Source organism: Lissotriton vulgaris, chromosome 2_1 (genome assembly GCF_964263255.1).
Source record: "Lissotriton vulgaris chromosome 2_1, aLisVul1.2, whole genome shotgun sequence".
NCBI classification, from domain to species: Eukaryota; Metazoa; Chordata; class Amphibia; order Caudata; family Salamandridae; genus Lissotriton; species Lissotriton vulgaris.
This window is the reverse complement of record NC_141687.1, coordinates 982,604,063-982,617,519: the sequence shown is the minus strand read 5'-3', so window position 1 is coordinate 982,617,519 and position 13,457 is coordinate 982,604,063. Positions and strand designations below refer to the sequence as shown.

The following is a 13,457-nucleotide window of genomic DNA, read 5'->3' as shown; positions in this document are numbered from 1 at the left end:
TCTTTGTCACAACTTAGGAGTTTTTTTCTCACAATGGTTGACAAAGTCTCTTTCAAAATTACCATATGATACAGTATGTGTCACAATGATTGCGGTATTGTTTGCCACAATGGGCATTTTCTTTAGCAGACTAATGGGAATAAAAAACATTCAGAAAACATTCAGGTACCAAAAGGTATGGGGCCCCAGAGAACCAGTGGGAGAAGGATTGGAGGCGGGAAATAGAGCGAGGGACAGTCAAGAGGCATAAACATGGTAGAGGTCCTAAAAGAAATATAAGTGAACTACCGAATATTATCAGTTCCAGTTCTGTAACAAGAAATTACCATATAAAGGGCTGCCCCACCTGCATATGGCTTCTTTGCACATTGGATACTCAGAGGATATTTTCATCTTTCACCTCTGTTGTGTGGACTACCTCGCAGTGTTGTAAGGTAAGTTTGGTTAATTTATTTGCGTACATCATGTTTTAGCAGGTAAACATGACACTAGGATTTCTATGTGTGAGATGCAATTCTAATTCACGCCCGGCTGTGCCGCTGTGCTTTGCTTGGGTGTTTTCTCCACTTTTGATTGACTTCAGTATAGTGTTCGTGCAGATATAGCTTACAGATAAGACTCACCCCAGGAGGCCAATGGCCTCTCCCTGGTTGTATGTCCGAATATCATATGCATAAATATCGCATGACCTAAACATCTTTCATTTAACATTCATAAATATCCTTTAAGAAACATATCGCCCCTTGGGCTGTCGATTTTCTAATATTAATTCCAATGGGGCAACATTTTGAGTGATATTTAGGACCTAATATTTATGTCGGATGATATTCTGGCACCATACCCACTTCATAAAGGTAGTCTTATCTATTGCATTGGTATATTTTATTCTCACAAAGGGCTGACCCCCCTACTTATACCTTCCCCAACCCTTTCTACACATTCAGTGGCTCTTGATGACACTCTTAACTTTGGATGGTCCTCATGCTGTAACTAGTCTGCTCTAGTAAGATTTGCCCAAGTGGTGAACAATCTTCTGCCGTTATCCTGCTCTCGCACCAGATAACCACTGAACCGGGTCACTGCAGCCCAACTCACCTGACTTTACCCTCCCAGCGCAAACAGCCACCATGCTTATGAGTATGGCATATGTTTGTAGACTCAGACTGTTGTGACTGCTGCTATGAGTGTTTTGCATTAGTTAAACCAATCCATAATACTCTCTTGATCGCTGCCCAAGAAAATTGGAGCTGGAAAGTTCCTATTAGCACAACAGACGGAGCAGCTACGCCTTTATTCACTAGGCGGTTACAGTGGCACTGCTACCAGTTTGTTAGAGTGCAGGTGGTGGCAAGTTCAGACTACTACTGGATTGTCAGGTCACATTGGTGGTGAGCTTGGATTAGTTTGGGTCGGGCTACGTTCCCAAGGTTGTCCCTGGAAGGAAAACATAAAAGTGTCTCTGACAACCAGAGAGAAAACTTGTTGCTAGTCAAGGGCACTTTACTTTTGTTTTCAACGAAAACTCCTACTTTGAAGTGTGTTGCTGAAAACCAAAGGAGAAAGACAAGCCGGCTGAAAAAATATGGTTGCACATTCTACATTCAAACGCGATGAAAGTGCATCAATGGCACCAGTGAATGCACTTTCATAGCAGGGATCCCTGCCAACCACGTATGGCTCTCTGGATATGGTGGACAGTCCTCCAAAGTAGGTCGGTGGCGAGGACCTCCACTGACTCAACGGGCTGCTGGTCTCCAGCCCAACAGTAAATGAGTCCCAAAGTGTCTTGGAAGTTCTCTGCTGTCAAGCAAGAGGTTCTCATCCCCCAAAATATCTTTCAATCTCTTCCATTTCCATGCATTTGTGGGGAGGACAAAGTATTCCGAAGTTGCCTGTAGGAGACTGCGTCAAGGTAAGTGGCTATACAGAGAAACATCTGCCCTCAACAGGTGGACACTGAGTGATGGCTATGGTGGGTGAACTACTTGCACGCCCACACCTTCGGTAAACAACGTTTACCACAAATTTTTCTCAACGCAGGGAATCACAACGTGGTCGTTACAATGACCGCATTGTGATTCCGCATACCATTACTCCGCAAGTCAGAACAACGACTTGCGGAGGGGGGGAGGTGTTGGATTTAAAATCCAACACCTTCCTAGTGTCCGCAAAGACTGGAGTTGGAATAGTAAATTATACTAGTCCAACATCCAGCGCCCCCCCTTCGCAAGTCGTTCTTCCAACTTGGGGAGTAATGGTATGCGGAATCACAACGCGGTCGTTGTAACGACCGCGCTGTGATTCCCTGCGGGGAGAAATACCACTGCATATTAACATACATTCCCACACCTTCACTATGACTATGTCTTTAACTCTCTCAATTAAACCTCCACATTGCTAGATGATGTACCACTCACATGTTGTCATGTACTGCTTTCTGCAAATGTCCTGAAGTGATAGCAGGCAAACAGGGTTGTGATGCCGAATTATGACTCTTTCTCTTCCAATCAACATTATCCATTAGCACAACTATTGCAGATGTTCGATGGAGGTGTTTGACGTAAATTTCAGATAGAAATAACTTTTTTTAAAATGCTGCTGCAGTGAGGTGATGTGAAAGTAACATTCTCTTTTTCTGGCCATCACTCTGAATATCACCTTATTTATTTACAGCATACTTAAGTTACTTACCAATGCATGTCCTGTTGTCATTGGGATTGATCACATAACCAGATGGGCAATAACAGGTACCGCCAGTAGGTGAAGGGTGGCATCGGTGCTGACAGCTCAATGCTGCACACAGAGTTATACCTAAAAAATTATCCATGAAACATAACCAGAAAGATAAAACATACAGCACAAAGGAAATTAAAGAAAATATTCACATTGGTAGATAATCTAGGAATAGTTTTTCTCTTTTGTAATACATGCAGTAAAATATACCCTTAGGACGGAAGATCAATACATTTAATAGAAAATTATGTTTCTCATTGATAATTGTTATGATTAGGCCTAATAATCAGAGTAATTTTAGACAATTCTGCGTTACCCTTTGACAGAGATTTTCTGATAATTACTCAATTTCTCCTGCTTGAATAATTGTGGGTAAAATCGTACTGCAAGAAAACATTTCACAAGCACCAGCGGTTGCTCAGTCTTGCAATTAATATTTTGCTGCATTTAGCGCTGTTTATTAGCACAAAATGCATACTTGCACTAATTTTGGACGTGAGGGTGCATTTTATGATAAATAAATAGTGCAAAATGCTGGTAGTAAGTGGGGGAAAAGTCCAGAACAGGTTTACTGAGCATGGGTATTGGCTTGCGCTCAGTATTTGTGTTCTGTTGCAAATGCTGCTATTTCTTACCACAAAATACATCTTTACATCCAGTTTGGATGCGAGGGGACCTTTTTGCACTAAAAAGTAGAGCTATACACATGACTTACTCTTCTCGCATAAGTCAGCCTAATCTCACAGAATTCTTAGACAATTTTGCATGCTTGCACTACATGAAATTACACGAGTTAAGCCCACTCCTAGCTATGATATGCAAAAACTTGCTGCAGATACTGCTGTTGGAATCACAGTAAACATTTTACACCTACATTCAACCTCTTTAACATTGCGTGGCTTAAGGGGCATGTTGTCTAAAATATTAGACAAACATACAAAAAATTTCTGCATCTTCAATGTAATAAAAGGTATGGTAAGCAATCCCTGAAGCACTGTGCTCTAGTTATTTTCCCCTTCCTCTTCTGCTCTGCTGAGTGATCTGCCACACAGCTGTTTACATGCAAAAAAAAACCAAAAAGACTCTTACAGCAGGTGCTGTTACACAGTAACCAATATTACAGCTTGATTTAAGTACCACCCTATCAAAAGAATAATGCCACTAAAGGATATGTCTAAAGAACACAAGCAGGGATACTGCACCAAAAGCAACAATCAGAAAAAAGAGTTCTCCCAAACAAATGATAAAGACAGAAAATGCAAGGAAACTGTACTTGGCCGGTGCTCCTTAGCCTTGAAGGGAAGTGAGGTATTGGCTGCCCAAACAAGTTAGGAGGCAGAAAAGTAGAGCGACACTGAAGTGAACCTATTGAAGGTAGCAGGCGGGGCCAAAGTCATTTTATTAACTACAAAAGGACTTCCAGACAGTGCAGCGCGCTGCCTAGGCTCGACCTAAAAAATGACAACTTGACATCACCGTTCTGGTTCTAGTGTCATCTATCCAGTCTGTTTAGTCTCAGTTCGTATTCATTTCCAGGCTGCAGCTGTTATTGTATATAAATACAACAGCTGGTTATGTTTGTGACCCTCCAAAATAATGACCTACTCTGATGTCCTTTAAATGTCGCCAACTCCAAGCATTAAAAACTTAAAGAAAGGCACACATTGTATTACATCCATTCAAGTTCCCACTCAAACACTCTGAGCATTTTTAGGATAGAAAAGAAGAAAAATTCACTAGAAAATGACAACTTTTAAAAATTGAAAATCAGATTTGTTTTTTGTTAGAGATGAGCCGTTGACGTGTGTATTCAGCGTATAAGAGGCTCTTCATTCTTTTGATTGGCTGTGTGTTATGACGGAGTATGTCAAGCTTCCTTTTTTAGGAGGGGCGTAATGAAAATATGTTTTATGCCATTTTAGTGAACCCAACATAAACCACAGAGTCAAAAGTGTCTGCTTCACATTGGTGATTTTTGTAATTTTCTTGTTGAGGAAGTTTCAAATCCTACTGCTAAAGCTGCTGGTTGTACCCCAATGGCCATCCTGCCCCCCACAATGACAAAGTATGACATACTTAATGACAGTGGCACTTGCATGATTTATGAATTGCACATAGGAACACTGGAATTATGCAGCATTGTCTACACAGTCAGATTGCCACATTATCTCCCAAATGATACTTTATTTGCAGATTTTCGCAAAAAAATGCTTTCTAGCTCAAATGGATCAAAAGTTATTAAAAAAAAGCACCTCACACTCAGTGGAAGATCCTTTAAAGAGGCTAACTGGTCACCATTTGTTAGGTGATTGCTACGGTCCAATATATAACGTATTAAAACAGTGAAATATGTGTCCAGTCAATGTAATCTGTGATAAACTGAAAAAATGATGAAATAAAACTGCCACAGAATATGCTCCAAAATGTGCCTATTTTTGCTGCACTAGTGAGTCAGCCCCACCACATATATTGGTCTTCGACTACCGCATAATCCCAGTGGCCCTAACTATGCATAAACGTGTATTCATCTCCCTAGAACAAGTAGAAGCTCTCATTTGATACATTCAATCTACTGGCACATGTGACACTTTTGGCACTTACTGCAGTTCCTGAGGGCAGTGCTATTAGTTTCATCTTCCCCGGTAGGACAGTTCGCTGTCCCATCACACAACTTTCCAATCGGAATGCAGCGTCCAGACGTAGGACAGGCCCATTCACCTGGGAAGCATTCTCGGCGGCCACTTTCTGGGAGGGGAAACAGAAGCCTCATTAGGTGAATATTCACTTCCTGTGCACTGGGGCCTTTTAAAAGAAAATTGATAAAACGTTTGTAATGTGGTATTTTGTATCTGTGTGTTCTTAGAAAGTGGGTACCAGAGTTGCAGAAGATGCTGAACTACATATGTCTTTGTAGGGCATGGCCCAATGCCTTTCGTGTTGTCCCAATATAACACAATAGTAATGATTTATCCCCAAAAATTAGAATAACTCTGTATTTCGTAGGATATTTCTTGATCGTTACATTATTTCCATTAAATAAACCTCAAGGTTTGGTTACTGCAATGCCCAAGACAAAATATGCTCAACTATGAATTTTATGCATTTCCATCGAAATTATGTGCATATTTTCTAGAGGACATATTTATATCATATTTATAGCATATGTATATTTAATACTAGGGGAAATACTCCTACAGCACATTGAAAAAGAGGACTTTTCTGTAACAACAAAATTAGGGTCTAGGTAGCTCTTTGTCCCACTGTGGTTAGCACCACTCAGGAACTTAGAGGCCACTGGTTTAAAACCAAGGAGGCGTTCCATGAATGATACATATGCATGGTATCATGCAGCCAGCCTTGGTTTTTGACAAAAAACCTATAGAATAACAATAGCAGACATGGTGTCTGCTAAAAAATGAATGCCACTTGAAAACAAACGTTAAAAGAAGAAATTTTTTCATTTCTCCTTTCTTTTCCGACTTTGCATGTGTGTTGCACTGTACAGCACAAATTCAATGTAGGAAAAGTTTTTAAAGTTGTCTAGGTATAGTATTTTGTACTAAAAGGGACCGTTCCAGTACAAAGCCTATGCTAGACTCACGCGGGAAACGGCCACTACAACGCGGCCGTTTCCACGGAAACATTAACCACGCATGCATTACAACGCATGCGTGGTTACCACGAAAGCCTTTACCACGCATACCATTACTACGAGGTATGTAGTAAAGGCATGTGTGGTAAAGGGTAACAAAAAAAAAGGGGGCTTGGGGGGTCTCCCCCCCAAAAAACGAAACTCACCTCAAAAAACGTCGAGATGTGCAGGCAAACAGCGTCCTTTAAGAGGAAACGGAAAGAAACTTCCGCTTCCTCTTAACGACGTACGACGTCACCATGGAAGTATTAGAGGAAAAGCCTATGCGAAGAAAAACTATTCCGTTGTAACGCATGCGTGGTAAAGGCATGCGTTGCAACGGAATTCGTTGTAAGAACACATATTCGACTCACGCGTCCATATTTCACTATGGCGCCTGTGTACGTGGTGCTAGCCAACAACATTCTGCGACAGCGCTAGGGAAAGGAGAGGAGAGTGCCATATCTCAGTGGTTATGGGGATCTCCTGCTCTCTCCATGCCACGCAACGCAGTGCAGCATTTTGGGCTGCTGCGCTGGGTGATACTTTGGTAAATCTGGCTCTTAGTCACATAATTCAGAAATAACAATCTTAATAGCACCATTATTACCAAAACATAAAAAGATGGCAACAAATAGTATGTCACAATGAAAACACCAGCATGCTTTTGGTTTTCTTTAAACTTTCTTTCTTTCCAGGGGCTAAAACTGTGTCCAAAGTAACGCCCCCTTCAGCTGTTACAGAACGGGTGGCATGGGAGCCTTAAACGGACTCAACAAAAAAAGCTCTCCCCTATAAATGATAAACAAGGCCTTTGCCTCCGTATTACTTGTAGGGGGTGTAAATCTTGCTGACAGTCAGTGGAACATTAATGTGTCTCATTTTAACTGAGCAAAATGAGGTGGTGTACTGCAGAAGGGCAGTGGTGTGGTGTGGAAGGAAAGTGTTGGGCAATTCTCTTCTGTGAGGGACCCCCCCACAAGCTCCTAACCCAGAAGTCGCCAGGTCCAGTGTTGCCCACCCATACACTTCACCCAAAAAGCCTAGTTTAAGACCAGCAAAGCAATGGTCTTCGGTGTGACATATTTTTCACTGTCAAAATGTTCTCTGTAATTCAAGGCAGACTTATAGCTCTTACAGAGGCAGTAGGGGGATCTCATTTGTACTCACGGGTGAGTAGTTGTTCTTTACAAACCCCTGATTAATTGATTGATTGATTTTTATGGGATATGCTCAATATAATAAAAAAAATATTGTCTGCCCTCTAACAAGAGCCAAGAGTGCTGCTGAGGTTCTCGGTTTGCTACTAACCCATAAAAAACATGAAAATTGAAAATTTAAAGGAAGGTGGTTTAAAATTTTGTAGGTTTGTGAAAAATGTATTTTTCCTCTCAACATATTTGCACACAGGAAGAAGTACAGTTCTAAATCGGAAACAGATTCACAACAAGAGCGAAAATGGAATCAATATAGCTCTAGAAATGTATTTACTTTTCAATCAAGCCGAAGTGGTACTGCACCTTTAAGAGATGCAGCACCTAGCAAAGGAGCTTGTTTAATAGACATTTAAAAGGGGTTGTCTTTGGCCATACCACATCCATCCTCATCAGAAGAATCCTCACAATCAAGATCTCCATCACAAATCCAGCTCTGGTGGATGCAGCGGCCGCTGCCGCATGTGAAGTAGTTGCCTCTGCAAGTTGGGTAGCCTGAAAGAGAGAACACACTTTGGCTCAACACAACAGAAGTAGTCAATCCATACACCAGAGAAAAAAACACATTGTTTTTTCTGTTCATCCTTTACTGAAAGGGGCAATTGATTTAACCCCTTCCCTGCGCCGTGAATTTTGCCGTGGCGCCGGGGGCTAGGGGGTGAGCGCGGCACTTCCGTGCTCATGAAAGAACCACACCGTCATGAGTTACAGGTGCGTGTGCTCATGATGGCCTGGTTCCATCATGACCACACCCGCTCATCAATTCGCCCGCGCAGGCAGGGAATCAGTGCCGCTTGGGCGGAGCGGCCGCAGTATGACAGAACCACGCCATCATGAGCACACACTGCCTGTGGCTCATGACGGCCTGGTTCCGTCATGAGCATGCAAGGGGTTAAAATATAGGGCATGATTTAGATTGAGAAGTAGGGCGACAGTGCAAAATACTCAGTTGCGTGATGGAGTACCCATTCATTTTCAGAGATGTCTGCCATCCCTCCAGACATCTCAAGTCATTGGCAGGAACTGCCATTACAATTGGTCCTGTCACTGTGCTAAAAGTTTGAGGGACGGCATGTCAAACACGACAGCCGCTGTTCAAACATTTAACAAGTTTTTACATTTGTAATAAAAATCCCAAAGCAGTATTTTCTTTTAAGGAAAATAAAAAATTACTTACACACCATAGGATTTATCTCCTATGGTGTGAGAAAAATTATATATATATTTTTGCTGCCCCTAACTGTCAGTATTACCTGGCAGTGACGAACAGCAAAAATAACGCATAACATTGTCCACTCTAAATCAGGCGGATGGTGGTTTAGGTAAACCTCGAACTGCCCGCACTCTGTCAAGCGCAGGAGTATGTCAACAATGGAGCTCCTTCTCTGACATACTTAACCCCTTCTATGCGGCCGCGATTCCCTGGTGTGCTGTAAACAGCACGAACAGGGGCGGGCCGTGACGAACCCCAGCCGTCATCAGCACACGAGCACCGTAGTGCATGACGGCTGGGGTTCGTCATCAGCATGGAAGGGGTTAAAGTCTGTCCACCTTACGATAGAGTACCAGCTCTACCAAACTCTAAACCAGGCCCTTCATGTCTCAAAAGCTGGCTTAATCTAGAAACCAGATCTTGGAGCTATTGGCCTGGTAAAATTTTACTCATAAAGGTAAAAGAAATAGTCAGCTCTGCTCTATGAAATATCAATGTTGCTTCTCAAATTCTTCAAAATAGCAAGATATTGATCAATATTGCAGCAATCTTTACACTTTACCCTATGAATAATGGCAAGCATTACATGAATAACCGTGACACAAAGTAAGCATGTCCCATTGTTCCTTCGTTCAGGCCAGATATGAGGACACGTCTCCTCAAAGAGCATCAAATCAGCCAATAAAGGCACCGATCGAAGTTGTAGCGGAGTAAATTAAGGAACACCTACGCCTCCCATACCCACGTACACAGAGTCGTGCTTCCCATGTCAGATCTCGGCCTCTGATGCTTCAATGCACAGTTCTCTATTGCTCTCAACTAAAGTCATGCTACATAAATACATAACATGCTTACACACATACCTAGAGACGCTGGGCAACGCAGCATAATACGCATAAATATAACCATTGCAAGGACAGAGTGAAAATGCTGTGTGCACGCCTTCTCGGTAGCGGTCAATTCTGCAAACACGCCAAAGAGTCTACTTCTTTACCCCTTCGACGCTCATGACGGAGCAGTTCCGTCATGAGCGCCGGTTGGGCTGTGCTTATGACGGAACCGTTACGTCATGACCACGCCCTTTCTTAAGAACGTTCAGCACAGCGCGAAAATTCGCGCCGCGCTAATGTGGTTAAATAATGCTCAAGCCCATTGCATTAGCATGCTGAGGGATCTGCTCCATTGGCAGCCTCCTGGGTTCCAGCTGTGTGCAAGGAGCATGGAGAGCACCCAACCCAAGTGATAAACTAGAACAGAAAGCAAATAAAACCACAGTACTGCAGTTTCGCTCGTCGCTGCCGTCTCCACAGTCATCATCATGGTCACAGATGTAGGATCGAGGGATGCACTCTTCATTGCCGCACTGAAACTGGTCGCGGAGACATCTTCGAGCTACAAAACAGGATGGGAGGGCTGCATTAGTACAAGTCACATTAGCAAGTGCAGAATAACAGACTAGAGTGACTGCAAAGAAAGAACACTCCTGGAACAAAAAAGGTAAGGATATTACAACACCGGGTGCCTGAAGAGAATGTCCAAGGGCAAAGGGTCTTGGACTTTTAGATCTGACCCACATCAGCATCGCTTAAGAATTGGTCAGAGAGACTTACCATCTCGCTTTAAGCGAATTTATTGATATACAAAAATGCAGCTCGTTATACCTACCATCACAACTAGCTCTACTTGTGACTGTTAACTGAGGCAGGTGCAGCAAAATTGGCGAATCTCTATGGAGAAGTGTGGAGAAGTGTGGCTCAAGTGGTTGGAGCGGCAGACCCTGATGCAGAAGTCTGGCCCGGACCAGGGTTCAATTCCCCGCCTAGGTGGGTCTTGGGCTCAAATTTCCCCGGACCTGACAATTCTCGCCTCGGTGCCTATTTCATTCATGGAGTCCCACTCTGTAACTCTGGGCAATAGCTTGCTTAATCTCCACAACGGCCCCTCGCAGCGGGATGCCTGGCTTTCACCTTGGGGATGCCCAGTAATGGGTTATCTCGCAGGGGAATACCAGGACGGGTTCCCTAAGCAATCGCTGGGACGCTTCTGGGCAGCCATGCGCTCTACAAATCAAATTTCATTTCATGAAGATCAGTTTAGAAAAAAGTGACAATTCTTTTTATGAAAGTATTGCAGGTGCTGAACCCAATGAAACAATTGTGTTTTATTCTTCAACTATGTGTCAGTTTCACAGAACTTGAGAAGAAAGGTAGAGTTGCAGCACAGCTTTAGGACCGGGGATTTGCAAGTCTATGGAAGTGCTTCCTTAGACATCCAAAAGGCGCATTCCTAGTCTCAGCAGGACCATACAAGATGTCCCCTCACACATAGGGATGGTTCTTGCTGAACGTTTGAAACAGGTTACAGGTAAAAGAAGCAAAAGCTAATCCTTCCTCAGTAGTGGGGGATTTGAGACTGTTGCAAACAACCCAGGTGCTTGAAACTAAATTTAGAGAGACCATGGTACAGAAGTGTCAGTACTAAAGTAACATAAAGACATCTGTTCATCCCTTTTTTGATGCTCCAGTGGTGCCACACCATTTTTCATATTTACAAGGTGGCGCCATGCCACTTTGCGTGGCTTAACCCCACGCAACACCCTTGCAACATGGCACCAGCATGCAACATGGCAGCATTGGGCCTGCGCTGGCGCTAAGCAGCTTTTCTTGCGCTGGGGAAACACAGGGGTGCGCTGTCTTCTTGTGAATAAGGCACATCCCTGCATTTTTAAAATGGCAGAGTGCCGCACCGCCAAATTTGGCACAGCTCCGCGCTCCTACATTTTATTGTAAATATGCCCCAATGTGTTTTGTGAGCTACTGCTGTCATGTGGTCACCTTCCTGCGCGCCACAGTCAACTGTACATCAAGATACGAATAGGAATGCAGCTTCATCGCGTGAGGCAGTCGCTGAAAAAGTTCACAGCATTTTGAGGATCACGTTTGATTGCCTAGCCAGGAAAATAGAGTTTGTGCCACTGCAAACAGACCCACAACTTGTTCCCAGCTGATTGTACTGACAAATATGCAGACACTTTGCCAGAGTGCACTGGCAACCGAAGCCCTTACACAGACACGGCCCTTCTGAAGCAATAGCTATAGCCGTGAGCTACATGATAAAACACAACAACGTTAAATCAGTGTCACCCACGTCAGAAGCAGATGTGGTGTACTTACTGCAGTTGCTTTCGTCAGACAGATCTCTGCAGTCCGTTCTCCCATCACAGCGCTGGCTTGTGTTATAACACGCTCCATTTGCACAGGACAACTGGCCACAGACAGGGTATTCTACAAAAAGAATGTTTTCGGAATAAATTGGGCAATATCAAATCAACTTTAAAAAAAACATATTGTGGATACATTCCCTCAGTTAATGTTGGTGTTAGGGCTGCTACACCATGTGAGAAGTATTAAGCAGAGCCCTTCACATTTCATATCACTTGCAAACTAAGTAGACACTATATGGCATTTTTATTTACTTCGAAAGTGGGGAATGGTCACAAAAACAAGCAACAACTAGCACCCAAATTGTGCCATTTTGGGCCACCGACAAAAAAACACGTGTGTGTTATCACTATGTGTTAATATTTCAAACTGGTTGGACAAAATGTAACCCAATGCGCAGTATAATTTGCCTTTGACTGCATAATGTTATTTCTAATTTGCCTTTCTTTGTCGCATACATTTGCAGCCTGTATTAGTGAACCCTGCTGGATATTTCCGCCCTCCGCTGCCGCATAACTGGTGATAGGATAAAACACTACGAGGAAGTGTGGGATCCACGGCGACAGCTGGTCAACACATGCCTATCTGATACACCCCAGAAGTATTTTTCAAAATCAAACCTATGTGTTCAAGGCAGGTCCTAAGAAAACATATTGCCATGAATAGGGCGTTTTAGATTGCGCCTAGAAGACCCACGTCTGGTCCCATTGGCATGTTCGCGAGGGGATGCTTTTCCCGCCAAGATCCTAGTCAGCTTTATGTAAATCGCATAATATTGTTGTTTTATGTGGAAGGAAAATCCGACGGTGCATCAATGTTCTCTGCTGTTAATCCAATTATGAACTACGTTGAATCAGGGTGAGAAACAGCCTGTTTCGATGTGTTAATTACGAAATTGCTCAGCTAATTAATACCTGAGGTGTTTTACAGTTGGCTGGTCTTTCAGATCATCTGCAGTTCCTGGCATAGATGGAACCCTTACTAGGGTTTCTGTTGTAAATGCAATGATTTGTGCACCCACTGCGGAATTGTCAAATTTCGCCTGTGCGCCCCCCACAAACAAAATTCCCACCCACAAAAATACATGCATGCACACACATGCACCAAACGTCTACACCTACATGCAAGCTTAGACGCAAGCCACACACCTACAAACGAAAACACACACCACATGCACACACACTGAGCTATTCTTTCTTCCTCCAACGCTGCATTGCCCTGCTGGCTACAGCTAGCTGGGCTGATTCTTTCCTCCATCACGTTGCCTGCCCTTCCCTTCTAAGTGCAACTTCTAAACATGTTGGGGCGTATTTACAAGCCATAAAGCCACAGGAGCGACACATTTTTTGATGCTCAGGTGGCGTTGCCTTATAAATATGCTCCTTACCGCTGCAGTTTGGTGCGTCGTAGGGGCAGGCAACGTGTGTTGCAATGGTTGTTGTGCC

The 13,457-nt window shown here is 43.3% G+C and overlaps 1 protein-coding gene across 1 annotated transcript in view; it reads right to left on the bottom strand.

Moving 5' to 3' along the window:
- Nucleotides 1–13,457, bottom strand: part of LRP2 (LDL receptor related protein 2) — a 358,266-nt gene that overhangs the window by 268,614 nt on the left and 76,195 nt on the right. The window contains exons 5-9 of the mRNA XM_086956556.1: nt 11,965–12,075; nt 10,070–10,183; nt 7,957–8,073; nt 5,335–5,478; nt 2,692–2,811 (exon numbers count right to left, since the gene is read on the bottom strand). Of these exons, the coding sequence (XP_086812682.1) occupies nt 2,692–2,811; nt 5,335–5,478; nt 7,957–8,073; nt 10,070–10,183; nt 11,965–12,075 (606 nt within the window). The remainder of the gene's footprint in view (nt 1–2,691; nt 2,812–5,334; nt 5,479–7,956; nt 8,074–10,069; nt 10,184–11,964; nt 12,076–13,457) is intronic.